The sequence below is a fragment of the Desmodus rotundus genome, chromosome 8 (genome assembly GCF_022682495.2).
Source record: "Desmodus rotundus isolate HL8 chromosome 8, HLdesRot8A.1, whole genome shotgun sequence".
In the NCBI taxonomy this organism is placed as follows: Eukaryota; Metazoa; Chordata; class Mammalia; order Chiroptera; family Phyllostomidae; genus Desmodus; species Desmodus rotundus.
The window spans coordinates 37,394,511-37,414,549 of NC_071394.1; the positions used below are offsets into that span (position 1 = coordinate 37,394,511).

Genomic DNA, 20,039 nt, shown 5'->3' on the forward strand with positions numbered 1-20,039 from the left:
GTCTGTGAGAGCTGTTATTTAGATTCCCTTTAAAAATGTAGCACTATGATTTGTAACACATGCGTTCTCATTTGATTCCCTCAAAATTCTGTAGATTTACAGTTAAAGAATTAATCTAAAGTCCCAAATATTCTTTTCTCCTACACTAGAGTAGAAAAGAATCTACGCAACCTGTGTAGATCTGTGTTTGCTTTAGGAGCCTCGAAAAAGCAGAATTCCCCGTATCCCCTTCTCCCCTGACATGGGGTTGGAATCTGGTTACTTGGAGTGAGAGAAAACTGATTTCAAGCTCAGGAGATGTTGAGGAAGCAGGAGCCTTTTTCCATTGTGGAGGGAGATGTGGAACTAGTTTTTTACTGCTGCTCATTGCACATCAGGTGTCTTATGTGTGAAATAAAACTGTTGTGAACTTGTAGGACCGAACTACCATATGTTATTCTTATACATTCATTTAACAAATACTTATTTTGAGCCTGTTATGTACCAGGGATGTACTCAGCCTGGGGGTAGCATAGCAGCGAATGAGCCAGACAGTGTCCCATCTTTATGGAGGCTTTCAAAGAAAATTTTGTTCTAGCCTGTCATCAGACCTTTGGAAACATAAACCTCTTCTAAATTGAAGGATACTTATATTTTGCTAGGAGAAACTAACATATTAAGGAAACATCAAGCTTTTTAATGGTTACATGAAGGTTTTTTTTAATTTCAAGAAATAAAGAATCAGGAAGGCAATTTTGAGTTTTAGTTTTAACACTTATCCAAAGACAGTGACTGATACTAAGCACTTGACTCATTGAACAACTGTTACCTCGTGCCCCTTAGGTGACAAGCCTGGGATAAAGCAGGGCACAGACCCCGCCCACATGAACATCTTAGTGGATTAGTTTACAAATTCTTTTTGTTTGAGGATATTCTGTGGATCATAGTATCAGCTAAAAATTCTTAAAGCTCTTTGAAAAAGATTTTCTAAAATCTGATTTTTATTTATTCTTAGGCTGTTTTTGATGTATTTTCTCCCTTGGCCACAGTGCCACAAAATTAATATTAACTAATATGATGATCTTTCTCAATCTGTAATTTCATTTACTATTTTTAAATGTTGGATGATGGGATGGGAGTGGAGGAAAAGTATAATAAAGAAAAATTTTAAGGTTAAGGATTTTGAAGTTTTTTTGCTAAATTATGCATTCTAAGGAAAGCTGTATAACTAATATAAAATTCTTAAAGCACAATATCATGTGTTAATTTAAAATATTTTTAAAGAACTGATTTTAAACTTTGTTTTCTATAGCTTTGTGAACTATAACAATTATTTTAGGAGGGATATTCGGGTGTGTAGTGCTTTTTTGTTTTATAGTTTTCCTGTTTATGTTCTGTCACTTTAGGGGCTTAACAGTAATGTTTGAAATAATGAAAACTTATGGCCACACTTACGAAAAACACTGGTGGCAGGACTTATTTAGAATCGTTTTCAGAATCTTTGACAACATGAAACTGCCAGAACAGCAGACAGAGGTAAGAAGACACTTAATTTTCACTTAACATAGTCAAGTTAAGAGGTTCTTAATAGTTTCCCTAATATAATACATTGTGGTATTTCAGATTAAGCACATTGAACAGAATAAAATTCCTGTAAAATTTTTTCTTAAGGCATTATAATACATTGTCTTTACAAACAAGAATCTATCTAGGGATAAAACTGAGTTAATTAATTGGTTGTTTTCAATGTTTTTGTTGAACTTCAGTTTCTTTTCCTTATTTTAATATTGTCTTTAGTATTTCTAGTGACTTCTTATTCTGAATTGAATAAAGACTACATAGAGATAAGTAACATGTATGCACTAGCACGAAACTGTATATGAAAACTATCAGTTCAGATTATTCCATTATGCATTTGAGAAAAATAAATTACTTATACATGTATTTTGTATGTTCCTGTTTGCTTTTTGGTTTTTTAAATAACTACTTCATGAAAGTCAGTTTAATTTTAAAGGTATGCTAATCCCACTTGGATAAATTCTTACCCTTTTCTTCCTCTTTATTTCTCTTTCATGTTAGATCGTATGCTGGAGCAAAGCCAGCTGTTATTCGTGCATATTGTTTGAAAAGTCATAATGCTAATAGCAAAATAATGCAGTGATAGTTCTTTACAATCAAAGCAAGCAGCGCAAAAATGGTTAAATTATTTTATAATAGGTGGTTATGGCATAACGGAGAAAACAGGTAGCAGTAGATTACATATTAAGTGAGATGAAGGTAGTGTTCTAGAGCAGCAGTCCCTTACCTGTTTGGCACCGTGGACCAGTTGAAAGATGTGGGGGCAGGGGAGGGGGGGAGGAGGAGCTCCGGTGAGCTTTTCCCCCCGCACCCGCCACTATTGTGGTGGGCTTGGCCTAAGACAGGAGGTGGAGCTCAGGTGGCCTTTGCTGGGGACTCAGTTCCTAACAGGCCTGGGCCCTGGGGGTTGGGGACCCTGTTCTAGAGGGGAGTAAGGGTCTGAAAGGAACGGGACAGGCTGACATTTTACTTGTGCAAATATACTTCTTTTTTAATTCTAGTAGTTGATGAATGGTCTGACCTTCCTAATGGCATTTTTCCCCTAGAAAGCTGAATGGATGACAACCACCTGTAACCACGCACTTTATGCCATCTGTGATGTATTCACCCAGTATTTAGAAGTACTCAGTGATGTACTTTTGGATGATATTTTTGCCCAGCTATTCTGGTGTGTGCAGCAAGGTACGTCTGTACCAGATAAGTGACACAAAGTGTTAAGTGTGACCCTGGTAACATATAAATGAACTGCTCTTTTCTTTTCTAGACAACGAGCAGTTAGCACGATCTGGTACAAACTGCTTAGAGAATGTTGTTATCCTGAATGGTGAAAAATTTACCCTAGAAATCTGGGATAAAACTTGTAACTGCACACTGGATATCTTCAAAACCACAATCCCACATGCGTAAGATGATTTTATACGACTTTATATATTGAATGATGGACATAAAAGGTTTAATAGTAATGAGTGATTGCTCATGACAGAATCCTTTTAAAAATATTTCATTGTTCCATGAATTTGTATTTATTACACATCAAACTCCTATAAACTATAACAAATACATGATTTGAATTCCTTATAAAGCAAAACCTTTAGTCTGACCCTCTAAAACTGGGGTCATAATGATGTGATTCCACTTTTATAAGGTTTTATTTATCCAGATTAAGCCAAGCAGTGGTCTTAAATTTTCTTTTTAAAAAAGGACAATTTATTTGCACCTATTACATTTACAGTTAATTTTCATTCTTTAAAGGGATAAGTTTGGAAATGTAGTGCAGGAGTTTTTATCAGCGGGGAAACTAAACTGTAGTCTGGCAAAGGGACTGACAGCACCTGAGCTGTTTGCAGGGCACACGTGAACTCACTTCCCAGCTCGGCCCTGCGTATTCTCTGACCTGCACAGTTTCACCTTACAGCTACGATTTTTACATCTACTTAATAAGATGCTTTAAATCTTACCAAAAGCATCTTATCGAGTAGACATATGTGAATGCACTGGCATAAAACTGTGTATGAAAACTGTCAGCCCACATTTTTAAGCACCATGAGCTTTTTCTTGATATGAATTAAGTTTGTTTGCACTGGCGTGATCCCTTTGTAAATATCCTCATCCATAGCAGATAGGAAGTCATACCAAAGGAGCACACCCGTAGCAAAGAGTCTCTAGGTAGGACTACACTGAAAGGGCAGTCATTCCCTTGGCCTATTTATAATTATTTGACAGTTCTTATTTTTTGGTGCACATTTTGTTGGATCAATGTAACTAACAAATACCCATTTTTGTCATAGTTTATCTATGGTTGCTATTGTATGAATTTTTGCCTAGCTGTTGTCCCTATGAAGTTTTTACAAAAGCCAGTCAGGATGAATTTTTTTTAAGAACTGCTTTTGTTTTAATTCTTTGGTTGTGCACACTCAAGATATTTGACCTTAGAGATCATCTAATAAGCATATCTTTCACATAGCTTTAGCAGAGGTCTTTCCACATTGAACTGAAATGATGTGGTCACTGTCTCTCTGCTCCATTCCCGAGGAGCTTCTGCTTCTCCAAAGCAAGAACTTAGACCTTAATCACCTTTCTATCCCAGGCAGCTGATCAAGTTAGTGTAAATTAATGAGCATAGTACCCTTTTAATTATATTAAATGTGAATTGTTTTCTGGAAGTACATATTTTAAACTTCTCACTGGATTTTTTTTTTTAAGTAAATTGGTCTTAGCAGTAGTCAAAGAAGGAATACGTTGTTTTTGGTATATCGTGTGACTTTTTTGTGCCTGTTACAAGACATGTTAGATGTGGCACATTTCACACTGTGAATGATTTGTGTGATTTTGTTATTTTTAAAGGCTCTTGACCTGGCGTCCCACTTCTGGAGAAACTGTTCCCCCACCTTCCTCCCCCGTGAGTGAAAAACAGCTGGTAAGTTCTGACGAATAAGGCATGTTTTAAATTATTTAATTATTTGTGGTAAATAATTTTTACTATGGGCCAAATTCTTTCTCTCAGCTCCTAGAGGCTGCCGGCATTCTTTGGCTTATACTCACATCACTTCAGTCCTTCCAACAATTTTTTGAACCAAGTTTGGTACATGGTATCCCCATTTTTTATAGAACAGGGAATAAAAGCATAAACTGCAGTATTTTAAGTTCAAATATTATCTTGATTAGCACTGTTTTTTGGGAATGCAGGTCCTATGTGTGTTCAGCAAAGCAGTTGAGGTTGCTTCCCACTAGGACCGTTATGTCAGAAGTCTTAAGCTCCTCCTGAAACCACATTTTTGTCTTCTCGCTGAGCATACTGTACCGCTGTAACAAAGTAAAGCTAGAACTGCAGCGATGTCAGCTGCCATACATTGTCTGGCGCCGGGCCGGCTCTGCATTTACTGTGTAACCCTCAGACGGTAACGACCGTGTGGAACGTGTCGTCTCCATCGTCAGACCAGAAGACCTCAGTTCAGGGAGATGCATTGCTTTTTCAAGGGAACAATTAGTAACTCGGGGGCAGAATTCTAGATTTAGCTCTGTTAGAGTTGAATGTTCAGCTTCTCTTCCTGACACCACACTCCTTAGTTGGTCACCTTCTCACTGACCACAGCTGCTGGTTCCTTGAGTGACAAATCATCCCTCCCTAAAGTCACCCCTAAAAAGCTTCTCTGAGCTCAGCCGACACAAAGCTCACAGAGACCCTCCCTGTCTCCACCATATGTAGGTTCTCTTTAGAGTTCAAGACACTTCATGGGTACTGTTGACTACTTTCCCCACACAGTGAAATGTGCCATTTTTATTTTTTGCCCTAGGGTGGTCTCAGGGCCAAACTGGGGGTTGGAAAGGAAGCTTTTTTCTTAAAGACTATTTATTAGCTCCATCCATGTATAAGTAATTTTAAATAATTTTCTCATTGTGTCTGTAATCACACTGTGTAAAATGTCATTTTTCATAGGGATACAAAAAAGCACAACATAATAGAAACTTTTTATTCTTAAGCTTTATTCATTGTTCATATATTGCATTTTTTTTATTTTATTAGGATACATTATCACAGAAATCTGTAGATATCCATGATTCTATTCAACCAAGATCTGCAGATAATAGACAGCAAGCAACATTGGCTTCTGTCTCTACTGTGAATGAAGAAGCCAACAAAATTAAACCTTCAGCAAGTGAGTTATTTCGCTTAGTAAAAATAAATTGTGTGATGTATTTTATGTAGGAAAGGGATGAAATTTTGCTTATTATTAACAAATATACTGTAATTGATCATGTGGCCACTTTGTTACTGTGTTTGTTTCAACCTGAACTTCTTCCGATAGATAGATGCTCGCCTGAGGTGGGCAGGAGCTCTGCTAACACCTGTAATGCCAGCTTTTCCCACTTTCAGCTACTGTTTGTGTTGAGCTTGAGTCTTCCCTCTCCACCCGCTTCTTCATGACAACCGCATATTTTTTCTGCAAAAGTGGAGCCCAATGGGCCCTCTTCCACCTGTCTGTGAGGGACCAGTACTTTCCAAGTAGGAGCTCCCAGTCTCTGAGGAGCAAGCCTGCTTTCCACCCTGCTGTCCCACACCCATGTCACCTTTGCTGCTATCCTTGCCTTCTCAGTTCTTTCCACAAAGAAGGGGAGCCCCTTCTATTTTTTTACTAAATTGGTTCAGTTTTGTTAACTGAAGGAAAATTATAACACTGAGGAAAGACTGCCTCCTCCCTAGAGGAAAACAGGACAGCTTTAATTGCTTTTTATTTTTAAGATTTTATTTATTTATTTCTAGAGAGAGGGGAAGAGAGGCAGGAAGGGAGGGAAAGAAACATCTGTGTGTAGTTGCCTCTCAAGTGCCCCCCCTACTGGGGACCTGGCCTGAAACCCAGGCATGTGCCCTGACTGGGAATTGAACCAGCAACCCTTTGGTTTGCAGTCCAGCACTCAATCCACTGAGCCACACCAGCAAGGGCTTTAATTGCTTTCTTAAATTGGGGTGAAATTCACATAAGTAACTGTTTTAAAGTGAACAATTCAGTGGCATTTAGTAAAATTCACAGTGTTGTACAATTGCCACATTTATTTGGTTCCAGATCATTTTTTTAGCCTCATTGGAAGACATGCCCTTCGATTCTAGAAAGAGGGGAAGGGAAAGAGAGAGAGGGAAGGAGGGAGAGAAACATCGATGTCAGAAAGAAACATCTATCAGCCACCTCTGACCAGGGACAAAACGCAAAACCTAGGCATGCGCCCTGACCAAGGATCAGACCTGCAACCCTTTGGTTTACGGCATGATGCTCCAACCAACTGAGCCACACTTGCCAGGGCCCAAAACCTCTTCATTACCCCAAAAGAAAGCCCCATAACCACTAGGCTGTTCCTCCATGTGCTCCAGCTCCCCAGCCCTTAGTGAACACCAATCTGATTTCTGTGTTCAGATTTTCTGTTCTGCACATTTGATATAATGGAATCATATAGCATGTGATTTTTTTATGTCTGGCTTTTATTTAGCATAACGATTCAAAGTCTATCACATTGTAAAATGGATCAGTAAAACTCCTTTGTATGATAAAGTAATTGTCATTTGTATGAATATGCCACATTTTATTTATTTATCCATTCATCTGTTGATGGACATTTGAGTTTATTCTACCTTTTGTTTATCATGAATAAGGCTGCTGCTATGACTGTCTGTTTACAGGTGTTATTTAGCACCTGTTTCTGATTCTTTGGGGTATTTCCCTAGGGCTGGAATTGCTGGCTCCTGTGGTGATTCTGTATTTCATTTTTTGAGGAACTACTGAAATGTGTTCCATAGTGGCTGCACCATTTTACATTCCCACCAGCAATCCAAACTTTTCCACATCTTCACCAGCGTTATACTTTTTTGTGTGTGACAGCTATTGTGGTGGGTGTGAAGTGGTATCTCATTGTGGATTTGATTTGCATTTCCCTAATGATGAATGATGTTGAATATCTTTTCATGTGCTTATTGGCCATTTGTATAGCTTCTTTGGAGAAATATCTATTCCTGTCCCTTGCTCATTTTTAGTTGGGCTGTTTGTCTTTTTGTTATTGAGTTGTTATGTGGGTGCTCTGCATACTGCACTCATATTGGATACAGGGTTTTCATTTTCTCCCATTCTGTAGATAGTCTCTTTCCATTTCTTTGATAATGTCCTCTGTTACACAAAAGTTATTAATTTTAATGAAGTCCAGTTTATCTTTTTCTCCTTTTGTTGCTCATGTGTTTAGTGTCATATCTAAGAATCCATTAACAGGCATGAAGATTTTCCCCATTGTTTTCTTCTAAGAGTTTTATACTTTTAGCTTTTATATTTAGGTCACTGATCCATTTTGAGTTAATTTTTTTTTTCAGGGAATTTTTAATTAATCCTAGGTGCTTTCGTTTGTTCTTGAGAGAAGACAGATTTGCTATCCTACTTGAAAGGAGCTTCTAGCTTCAGTCACTGTGTCTTGCTAACTTCTTAGAAGGGAGATAGATGGTGGTGAGTGGCCCGTTTTCGTTTTTTATTCCTGTTCTCCGGAGAACAGCATGGCTCATGCAGGAATTTATGACAGCTTTAGTCTGCGCTGGAAAATGCCGCGAGGACAGACTAGCTAGTGGCTTTCCTCTCTCTCAGCCCCACGCCTGACCTTAAGTTTACTTAGCTTTGTAAAGGAAGGATTCGGTCTTCACACATTAGCAAGGTTTCCCTTGGCTGATCTGAGCCTATACCTTCAACACAGCAAGGGTGCTGCACCACTGCCACCCCGAGCTGAGGCTCAGGCTTCTTGTCCTCCACCAGACATCCTGCTCTCACTCCCCTTCAAGTTCCTCGGGAAAAATTCACCATGAAACTGTTGACTCAGAAAAGTTGGAGCTGGAGGAAGAGCAAATGGCCACCATGTTCCCGTGAGCCCATGTACTCAGTGCGGGGTTGAGGTTCCTGTTTGATGAGGAGGCCGTCTGCTGTCTGACTGTCTCCTACCCAGAGAACAGAATCACAACACAGACTGAGCGCTTTGCTCTGCCCAGAGCGTGGCTGTCTCACCCTGCACTTGCAGAAAGCACCACTGCCCCTCTAGTGTCGACTCTCGTCTGGGTCAGAACCTGCTGCCCCACATAATTCATCTTTGCTTAGCTTCGCTCCCTATTCTTTGGTGACTCATGAAATGAGTCCATTACAACCCTGGCAGGTCAGCCCTTGTCATAAGTAAAATTTGTCCAAATAGATATTGTCCCCATCCATGGTGCTGGTGGTTCTAGTGAGACTAAAGGTAGAATCTGCATCTTCCAGTTAGGAAAGGCCACCGGAAGCGAGAGTCCCAGCTCTCCTCATTCCATCAGAGTGGAGCCTCATCGGCCCTGCTCTCACTTCACCCTGCTGGTAGCACTTAACACCCGTGAGCAGCTGCTGTGGGAGCCAAGGAGAGCACATCTCTTTAGACAGCAGCCTGCTCTTGGGTCCCTGCAGGGGTCCCAGCTGTGCTGCCCCAAGTCTTTTGCTCCAACCACTGAGATTGTTTCTGTGCCTGGAATGGGGGAGGTGAATGAATGATGGGTACAGTTAAAGCCATGACTGTATTGCAGGAATAGGAAGAAGATATGTAAGAGGAAGAGACAGCCATGGGACTTGTGGGTTTGTTTTCTGACTTGAGATCTATTACTAAAAACTAAGTGTTAAATACACTGAAAACTTCATGGAAAAGAGCCTTTATTGATGATGTAAATACGAATAAGTTTAAGCAAGTTTTTTGTTACTAACCAAGATACCAAAAACATGAATTTAACTTACACAAATTCCAGTTCAGAAAAGAGAATTTGTAAAGAAAAGTAGAAAGAAAGTGAAGGATTATAAGTCTTCCAGTGCCAGAGCCATTGCCCTGAGACAGAATAGCAGTCATCCTCCTCCCGGAAAGCTCCCCGGAAAGCCATTGCTGAGACTCAGCATTGAGGTGTGGCCGTGGGGCTGGGCCGCTGCTGGAGCCACAGTTCAGCACTGCCGAGCTCTTGCAGCTCTCAGTAGCTGAGTAATCTTTCCTAACCTTGACCTTCTACATTTGCTTAACTTGAGATGGTCAGTGAAATGGAAAACAATTTTTTAAAGATTGTATGTATGTATTTTTAGAAGGGAAGGGAGGGAGAAAGAGAGGGAGAAAAAGAAACACAATGTGTGAGAGAGAATCATCAATTAGTTGCCTCTTGTACACGGGAACCCGCAACCCAGGCTTGTACACTGACCAGAAATCAAGCCAGTGACCTTTCGGTTTGTGAGAGGACGCCCACCCCACCGAGCCACTCCAGGCAGGGCGGAAAATTCTTTTTATGAGTATGTCCTTACGGGCTGGCAGAATGTTAGAAATGTCCTCCTGCTGAGCAAGTTTGGGCCCGCTAGAAGGGTGTTAGCTCTGGTACAACTCACCTGGGCTATATGGAAAACACTTCTGTTTTATGATTTGGTTACTTCTGTAGTAACGCACTTAGCATAGCTTTTTAAAGACTGATTTGCTAATGGATCTATTTGAAGACATAAGGTCATTTTAGCTACAACACCTAACTTGGATCCAAGTAAAATATGTGCTGTGGTTAACCCACAGTATTGCCCCATTTTTCAGAATTCCTGACTTTTTCTCACTTCCTGTCTTATGGGTCTAGTTCCTGTTGTTTTCTTTTGGTATAGGTTTTTATGTTACCTGTATTTTAAGGTCAAACTCGAGTTTACAGTAAAAGTTTAAGTCTCAGCTTTTAATCCACTTACTACATTTTATTAAAGAATAACCTAAATCCAATTTTAAAATGTGTAGTGGAAACTTCTTAAACATATTCACTGTTCTGAGTGATTTGGAATACTTTGTTTATTTAAAAAGTTAATTTTCTATGACTTTTCTAAATATTGATTAAATTAAACTTTTACTGAATAGTGCTTCTGTGCCAGAGCAGTAAGTGTGTCCTGCTCAGGGTGGTGTGTGCAGGGTACCTTAATACATGCTAATGTTTCCTTAGCATTATAATGTCAGAGAAATTGCAAAGGATTCAAAATAATTGTTGTTTGCATGTGCATTGGGGTGGGTTTCCTCACAGAATATCCAGAACAAAAATTGTTTGCTGCCCTGTTGATTAAATGTGTTGTGCAGCTGGAACTCATCCAGACTATCGACAACATTGTGTTCTTCCCAGCCACAAGTAAGAAGGAAGATGCAGAAAACTTAGCAGCCGCACAGGTAAGGAGGTGTGAGGAGGGAAGTTAGCTCTAAGAGTCTGGGATTCAGAGCTGAGGTTTAACTTGGGGGTGGGGGTGAGTCTTTATCACACTGACCTCATTTTAAACTGTGAGACTGGATGACATGACCGAGGCAGCGAGTGTGGACAGAACTGAGAGGAGGGTCGGGTCCTGAGCCCTGGAGGCCTCCGAGGGTTATAGCTCCTGGAGACCATGAGCCAGTGAGGCATGAGAAGACCAAGAGATACCGTTGTCCCGGAAGTTGAATGAGGGAAATGTTTTAACAAGAAGGGTAGGATCCATCCTGTCCAGTGCTTGAATGGTCAAGTAATATTCTGTCTGAGAATTTCCCTCTAGCAATTTGGTGGACTTTAGTGATTTTGACATTTTGTTTCATTGTAATGTTAATTATTACACTGGGTACAAGAGAAGAGAGGAATTGAAGACAGCAAATATTGATAACCCTGTCACGAGTTTTGCTGCCAAGGGGTACAAAGAAATGGGGTAATAGCTGGAGGAGGATGAGGTGGTCGAGAGAAGGGGGTGCTTCATTTTGTCTTTAAGATTAGCAATATTGCAGCATGTTCCCTGAGAAGAGCTTTCCAGGAGAGGAGAGCCAAGTGCCGAGGAGAGGGACAGTTGCTGGAGCAGTCTTTTTGAGTGGATGGAGATGGAACCTAGCACAAAGTCCCCAGGGCGGGGGATTGTCTTGCATACAAGCACAGACAGTTCACGCATTTTAACAGGAGGGGAACAAAGTACGTGGGTTATAAATACAGTGAGGCTGGTCCATCTGTTCATGGGAGTTGGTTGGAGATCTGATAGTTTCTGGTTTCTCATTGAGATAGGAAGTCATCCACCAAGTGAGGTTGGGAAGAAAGGTTCAGCTACTTGTGGAGATACGTGAAAATATGAGGTAGTGGACGAGGGAAGCACAGGAGGCTTGCTGGGCAGTACCCAGAGCCCACTGAATGTAAAGAGAAATCAGTCCATTTTTCTCCAGTCACCTTTAGAGTGTGGGCGCAGACGTGCAGTAGGCAGCTTTGCCAAACACTTACTATAGAGAGGAGGTGAGGGGTTACGCAAGGGAATAATTATAACCACACGGTCTCCAGCCTGGTGAAGAAGAGATGTGAGGGACAGAGACGGGCTCTTGGGGTCAGGAATTATGAGGAGGGCACTAGAAAGAGAGGAGGTAGTGCTTTGCAACTAGGGTGCATGGAATGAAGATTCTGGAAATTAGGTACCAAAGATGGACCTTTCCCTATTTTCTATTGAGATAGAACAGATTAGGTACCATGGCTTGTTCATAAGTCTGGTCCTGGGGGAGCACTGAGTTCTGAACTTGCTAAAATCTGTGACTGTGTGTCTGTGTGTGTTTACGTACACTTGTGTGCGTCCATGCGCTGTGGTGGTTTTTTCCCAAAGAGAGATGCCGTGGACTTTGATGTGCGAGTTGATACTCAAGACCAAGGAATGTACCGCTTTTTAACATCACAACAACTCTTTAAGCTACTGGACTGCTTACTAGAGTCACATCGGTTCGCAAAAGCATTTAATTCCAACAATGAACAGAGGACTGCTCTCTGGAAAGCAGGTGAGCTGCGCAGGCCTCGCATTGCTGTGTTCACCGTTAATGCCTGTCCAGGAGATAGTTACAGCCATCAGAGTTCTCTGATTGTGTCCTCAGCTCTGTGCCTGTCACTGTTTGAACTTTCACTGTAACAGTTAAAATAGGAAGGCAGTCTACCAAACAAGTTCTCTTGAGTCTTCAATAAGCAGAATAACTGCCTAGGTATATTTGTTTTCCCCTTGTTCAATCAACCTGTTACTTGATTGAATTGACCAATGCCTTTTCATCTTGTTTCCCAGCCAGGCCTTCCTGTTGATACTGGCAGCACACTGAGCTCTGCCCTTTTCTGACAAACAGTGGGCATGGCGGCCCCGAACACAGAATCTGGCCTGTGTTCAAATGACGTCTCCCAGTTCCCCTGGGCATGGCCGCATCTCAGAATGAGAGCGAATGGTTTGAAGTGGGGAGGTGTATTTGTTTTAGAACATGTTAGAAATTTTAAATTTAAAAAAAGTTTTATAACTTATTGACATTGTTAATTTTTTATTTGAAGAATAGTTACTCAGTGCCTGTTTGCTGCAAACAGAGCCCATTTGGGAATGGAGGCAGTAGAATCTGGCAGGAAAAGAAATCCGGGAATGGACGTTCCCTGAGTGTCGAAATGTCAGATGGGTGCTGGGTTGCTCTCCACCTGTGTTTTTCATGTAATCTAGAATGTCTGCCTCCCAGTTCAGCCCATGGCTCTGTTCATCCTCTTTCCTTTGCAACCTGACTTCAGGAAGGAGGAGTCTGGACTGACTTTTTCCCCCTTCAACCCAAGTTCTTACTACAGTCCCACCGGGACTGCTAGCACACTCACTTGGCCCTTCATACTGCTGGCCTTGAACTCAGCCTCACTGCTGCGTGGTCTGCTCTGTTCATCGGGGAGCCGAGCTATGGGCTGCACAGGGCTTTCAAGTACAGTTTCGTGTGAAGAGTTCCACTTTCCCAGGCCAGAAGTTGTTTTGTATCTCATATCCCCGGCTTGAAAGGGGAGGGACTTCTAAACATGGAAATTACATTCAGATTGGGCCTTCAGCCCAACTTGGTCTCCCCTGCAGAGCCTCGGGCACACCTTCGCGGTGTGGCTCAGGGCAGCGCTGCTGTGAAAGGAGCATGTGTGATGGCTGACCGGAACCAAATGTGCTGCCGAACAGGCTGTTGTACCTTCACGTAACATGCCTTCCCAAATTCATCCTGGAAACTTCCCCTTTTTGCAGGCTTTAAAGGCAAATCCAAACCCAACCTTCTGAAACAGGAGACGAGCAGCCTGGCCTGTGGGCTGCGCATTCTCTTCCGGATGTACATGGACGAGAGCCGGGTCAGTGCCTGGGAGGAGGTCCAGCAGAGGCTTTTAAAGTAAGACTCTTGGCTGAGTTTCTGCCTTTCACCTGTGTGGCTGCTTGGTACGGAGCAGGAAGGGGCCACCGAGGTTTGCACAGGGGCAGAGTCCACAGCCACCCCATGGTTAGGAGCTGCAGGACAGAGCAGATCGCCAGGGGCCTAAGGAATTGATTACAGTCTTAGAGATGAATGCACTTCTGCAGTCGGTGACAGATTACTAAGTCATGTCTGTTGCTGTTACAGATAGGACAAAAGAGAACATTTTCTCTCTTAAAATTTTTAAAACTTTATATTATAGCTTTTAGAGTTTTTTTGTGTCATAGAGTTCAGTTTTTATAAACCAGTCATTTGTGAAAGTGAAAACCTACCTGCCTGTTTTTAGTTTGAAAATATATTTGGAGTTTTCTTTTTGGATGTTACTTCTTTTGCATTCTGTTTTTACTTAGTGACAACTTACTATTTTGTACTCTAACAGTTACACTCACACTAAGGATGAAACGTTCCGTTCACACAGACTGCTGTTATCTGAATTGTGTTTTGTGTGTTTGGGAGGGACAGAAGGTCTCAGCGACCAGCTAAATACATTTTTGAACTTTAAGAGATTTCCTTGTCTCCGTTTCCCCATTTTATTGATGAGACTTTTAAGGCCCCAGAAGATTCACACAGCTAGTGAAGGAAAGAGCCAACCCAGGTGTCAGCCCAGGTCTCTTAACACAAGCTTGCAAATGTGCTCCTGCACATTCATTTTGAATTCACTGAAACTTAGAAAACCGGGAAACGTGGGTTTCCTGATAAGTTGTGGTGCCTTCTTTTAATATTGGATTTCTTCTTAATTTGAAAACGTAAATATTTACGCTGATGTTCTTTAATATGAACAGTTCCGCCCTGGCCAGGTGGCTCAGTTGGTTGGAGTGTCATCCTGTGTACCAAAGGTTGCGAGCATGATCCGCAGTCGGGGCGCGATCCTCAGTCGGGGCGCATACAGGAGGCAACCAGTCAAAGTCTCTCTCACATCATGTCTGTCCGTCTGTCTCCTTTCCTCTCTTTCTAAAATCAATAAATATATCCTTGAGTGAGGATTCAAAAAAAATTTGTGTGTGTATATATTTATGGTCTTTCCAGAAGATATCAAGCCATGTAATATGAAATATAGAGACATTTGTTGAAGAAGATACAAGAAACACTGTACATAGGACAATGATGCCTCAGTCCCCTTCAAAGTGGGAACCTTGGGACCTCACACAGTTCTCCCAATCACCATCAGCTGCCCCATCGTGTTTTCCTGAATGTCATCAACCGTCTGAAATCACTTCCTTTTCAAAGGTGATTTTAGTTTTGGGAAAAGCCAGAGGGTGCCAAATCTGGGCCGTAGGGGGCCGAGTCACCTGGGTGATTTGATGTTGCACCAAAAAAACTGCACGAGCTGTGAGGTATGAGCGGATACATTGTCATGATGAAGCTGCCAATGACCAGTTATCCATAGCTGCAGCCTTCTGACTTATCCTAATAGTGTCTGCAGAGGAATATTCCAGCTTAATGCAAAATTCAATGCAGATTCATTGCTCTACTTACTCAAGTCATTTTGAATGCAACAGCTACACAGTACATGCGCACTCAACGGCATCTACTGCCCCCACTGACTAGTACAGTGAGGTTGTCATTGTTCACACATGAACATCCAGTCCACTCTCTGGCTGCCAGGTTATAGCAATCTTGTGCAAACTGTTCTCGTTATATTAACAATGGCTGGACTTTTATGTGTGTATTGTTTGTGTGTGTATATATGTATACACAGGTTCCTCACAGTTAATATTCATTACCCTACATGTCATCTTTAAAAAGTTTTTTAAATTGATATTAGAGAGAAACATCGATTTGTTGTTCTACTTACTCACTCATTGGTTGAATTTTGTATGTACCCTGACCAGGCATCAAACCCACAACCTTGGTGTTTCGGGATAACACTCTTGACCCAGCAATTTTTAACTGGCGTGCCACGCATGCTGGTATTCCACAAGAATTTTAAAACATGCAACACCTAACTACTTAGTTGCACTGAGCTCTTTTCCCTTAGATGGTCAAATAAGAAAATGACAACAGCCTACTCAACAATAGCCATTTGGTGTGAATGAGTCAAATTTATACCTATTATTTTTGTCAGATTGGCAAAAGATACATTTTTTGCCTTGTGGCAGAATTTTAGTAATTAGTTTGTGTGCCACGAGATGAAAAAGGTTGAAAATTGCTGCTCTTTGAACTAACTGAGCTACCCGGCCAGGGCCTCATCTTTCATGTCTTAGTGGTGCTTCCTAAGTGAACGTCTGTACAGCAGGTGTGCAAGCACTTGTGAGAGTGAACCTTTTCTGTTGCAGTGTGTGCAGTGAAGCGCTGAGCTACTTCCTTACTCTAACGTCAGAGAGTCATCGGGAGGCCTGGACCAACTTACTGCTTTTGTTCCTAACTAAAGTTCTAAAGATAAGCGATAACAGGGTAAGTATGAGCCATCATATCCAGCCCAGCATTTCTAGCTTAATAGAGTCAAAGTATATTAATTCCAGACTATGAATGTGGAATGTATAATCTTGGCCTGGAGATTGAATAGTTTACATTGCAATGTTAGGTAGAATTTCTCCTGAAAATTAGAATTTTATTTAACAAATAAAAGATAGTGTCAGTAACCCATATGTAGCTCATAAAACTCAACTGTGGTTCCTCCTGGGCCTCCTACTTTTGTTTATTGTCTGGAAGAAACAGCAATAAATCCTGAAAGTTTGTCACGGAAATGTAGCGGAAGGTGTTCTTGCAGATAGCCAGGTGAGCAGTGTGTGTATGAAGCGAGTCTGTCGGAAGCCTCTGGTCTTTCAGTCGCACAGTCAGTGTGTGGTTGCTTTGCGAGGATGCTTCCCTGTCCGCAGTGGCCGCTGCTCCCCCCGCAGAGATTCAACACTGAACAGAGTTGTAGGTTCTGGGGTTTGGCACGCAAGCACTACTAATGGAGAAATTCGCTTTCCCTCCCAGTTCAAAGCTCATGCATCATTCTACTACCCTCTCTTATGTGAAATTATGCAATTTGACTTGATTCCTGAACTTCGTGCTGTCCTTAGAAGATTTTTTCTGCGAATTGGAGTAGTTTTCCAGATATCACAACCATCTGAACAGGAACTCGGAATACACAAGCAATGATGGCAACTTAATTTTTTTTCTCTTGGCGTTTACATCCCTCTGCTCTTTAAAAGGACCCTGGAGCTGAGGTTTTCTACCTGAAAAATGGTTTCTCTGAATTACAGTGTCTACGGGTTACTGGTAAAGATGCTTAGAACTAGAAGTCAGCCTTGCAACTCTCCAGTCCCATTCAGTGATGGACCCCGTTTGCCATGTCGGGCTCATGTTGAGCAGAACACCCGTGTCCAGTGTCAGCTTATGCTCACGTCCTTCCCTGTCCTCAGTGGCAGGGAGAACCCTGCATATTTTTGGCAGGTATGGAAGTGAAACTTACCCAAAGAACTATAGATGTAAAGATTTGAACTTCTGCAAGAAGTACAACTCAGGAGAGCTGTATTTTGAAGGATAAAATGTTTATAATTGGGGAGTGGGGGGAGGAGAAATTATTGTTCATGGTAAAAGATATTTAGCGACTATGGTATTCTTACTCTGAAATTTTTGCACACTCAGGCTATCTGAGATACTGGTAATCGTCCTTCTGTGAAAAATGTACAGAGATGCAGGTCTGTAATATAAAAATCTTAAAACATTATATAGTTCTTCTTGCACTGTTTTATTTCTTTATTTTCTTATTCATTTGCTAAATACCTATCATTTGTCAGATGCACTAAGAATTCTGGGTTGAACATTTTATCTTTTTTTATTTTGTGGGGATTTTGGTTTTGCCCTTTGGGAGGGGGTTGGTACTTGCAAAGGGTCAACACGCCCAGACACTGTCTGGCTGCCACCTGTCATGACCAACAGCAGCAGCAGTAGGAAGTGTCCCTGCTGACACAACTACCTGTGACATACTTCTCTTAGGGCTTTTACAGACAAGCCATTAAATAGAGTGACCCTTCACGGCCCGAAACTTGAATCACTGAAAAACGAATCTGGGTCGCTGTCAATTTCTTTTCTTTTGGGTGGCGGGGCTTGATGTAGATTTTACTCTTATGTACAGAATTTAATGTTGAGTATATTAAAGTAACAACTCTGGCATGGTTTGAGGAGGTTAGATTTACTGGAAATGTATTCATACTGTGAATTGTGCTCTGATGGTTAAAAAATGACAAGATTGTCAAGCATTCCGTGTTAACAGTGGATGTAGAAAATTTTTTCAGATGGATAAAATGTATATGGTACAGATGTAAAGTTTTCTATGTAAAAAATTCTGTACAACTTTCTGTACAATATTGATTCTCATCTGGCATATTCTAATCAGGTTATAGATCAATAAAGTTTTTGGATTATTTCATCAGTGCAATCAAAACCTGTGTAATCCATGGCCCCATGTTTTATTGATTTTATTTTTTTATTAAAAGACAACTAGGGGAAGGATACATTCTGCCAGAACTAAAAATTCAGTATTCTTTAGTTCTAAAATTTTCTTTCTAGTGTCTGACATTAGATTCTCCCCTATACTCTGCTTTCTCAACCATAGTTATAATTTAGTATCTTGTGTATTTATTGATAACCCAGAATAATGCTACACTATTTGAATAGTGAGAAAAAGCAGTAATGCTTCCTTCGGGGCAGTTGGCAGTGGGGTGCTGTGAGTCCTAGAAGTCAGTTCCAGTTGTGTGGTACAATGGCTTTAACAAGGAAGATCAGCATGCCAAAATAATTTATTTTCAAGGCTGTGTTCAAAAACAAGTGTTCAGTCTTTGCTCTCACATCTCTCTTAGATGATGAGGAGTTTTGAACTGTGCATTTCTATAAGTTGACTATATTTACTGCCCCAAGATGGAGCTGTTTCAGCCCAGCTGGTACTACAGCTGGGAGTCTGACCCAGATCCCGGCCAGCAGGATCTGCTGTTGTGGTTGCAATATACACATACACACGGACTACAGAAATCCTGTGGAGAAAAGGGGCTACATGGCCGCTCTCCAAGTTCGAGAGAGGGCCCCTGACCCCCGCCTGGACAGGCTTTTATTGTTTTCCTGGGCACCTTAACATCGAGGGTGATCCTCATTTACCATGCACAGGTTCACCACAGGTGATTACCTTTAAAGGAGGACAAAGGACAGAACACTGCTAATTACTTCAAAGAGAAGGATGTTACAGCTCAAGAGGGAAGCTGCTCACACTCCATACTTGGGAGGTTTAGCACAGACTTTAGGAAGATGAAGATACTCAGTAAACATTTGCTGCCTCAGGGTGGGGGAGTTTTAGCAAGAGCAAGTCTCATAGCAGTCTAGGTACAATGCAGGCCTGATTTCCCACTGGAGAACCTATCCATGGGCGTGGGTCCTGCCTGCCAACCTCACTCTGTTACAGAGCAAGGGGGGGGGGGTCATAAATTATTACAGAAAGGATTCCCCCTTTCTGTCTCTGGAGGTTCCCCCCCGCCACGCCCACCTCCTACGTTCGAAATGCCCGCCGCCAGAGGAAAGACGTCTCAATGCCAGCGACTGGTGAAAAGGAAAGGAATGTTTATTTAAAAGTTACTCAAACTTAGGGTAATGACTTAATGTCTTCAATAAGATACTAAAGTCCTTTAGAATACCCACAGATGCACAGTCCTTCCCTCTCCCTGTGCCCAGTCCGGGGTACCGTGTCTCAGGAAAAGAAGAATAAGTCCATGGTTCAGGCTCCCGGCACCATCAGCTGTGTGGCTGCTGCGATCTCCAGTTAATCCAAAGCCATGTGGCACCTTCTCATGGCCCACCAACAAGAGTCCTTTCTCCCCTTTTCTTCCCGGCAAAGTCTCTCCTGCTCCCTAAGCCGCGTGGCAAAAAAAAAAGCACCCCAAACCCACATGGTCCTCTCCCTTTCTCCTCAGAACCGCGTGGTCTTCTCCTCTTTTACTTCAGAACCACATGGCCCTCTTCCTTTCCCCTCAGAACCTCGTGGTTCTCTCCTCTTTTACTTCAGAATCGCTTGGTCCTCTCTCTTTACTTCAGAAAAGCTGCATGATCCTCTCCTTTCTCCCCCAAAGCCTTGTGGTCCTCCTCTATAGCTGCCGGGCCTAGGTTTAAATCCCAGCGCTCATCTTCCTTTGCAGCCCCATTTCCGACTCCTCCTACAGTCAGTTACACCTGCCAGCATCCCAGTATTCTTCCAGCTTTACTGGGCTGCCATAGTAAGTCTGGGCAGGTGTGGCCCCATGGCATGGAGCCAATCATCTCCA

The 20,039-nt window shown here is 41.8% G+C and overlaps 1 protein-coding gene across 2 annotated transcripts in view; it reads left to right on the forward strand.

Annotated features, from left to right (window-relative positions):
- Positions 1 to 18,163, forward strand: part of ARFGEF1 (ARF guanine nucleotide exchange factor 1) — a 106,494-nt gene extending 88,331 nt beyond the window's left edge. For both annotated transcript variants that reach the window (XM_053930394.2, XM_053930395.2), the window contains exons 30-39: positions 1,386 to 1,515; positions 2,604 to 2,739; positions 2,822 to 2,960; positions 4,402 to 4,474; positions 5,582 to 5,714; positions 10,613 to 10,752; positions 12,180 to 12,348; positions 13,584 to 13,722; positions 16,080 to 16,197; positions 16,726 to 18,163. In XM_053930394.2, coding sequence (XP_053786369.1) covers positions 1,386 to 1,515; positions 2,604 to 2,739; positions 2,822 to 2,960; positions 4,402 to 4,474; positions 5,582 to 5,714; positions 10,613 to 10,752; positions 12,180 to 12,348; positions 13,584 to 13,722; positions 16,080 to 16,197; positions 16,726 to 16,890 — 1,342 coding nt within the window. In that variant the 3' untranslated portion in view covers positions 16,891 to 18,163. The remainder of the gene's footprint in view (positions 1 to 1,385; positions 1,516 to 2,603; positions 2,740 to 2,821; positions 2,961 to 4,401; positions 4,475 to 5,581; positions 5,715 to 10,612; positions 10,753 to 12,179; positions 12,349 to 13,583; positions 13,723 to 16,079; positions 16,198 to 16,725) is intronic.
- Positions 18,164 to 20,039: the final 1,876 nt, after the last annotated feature.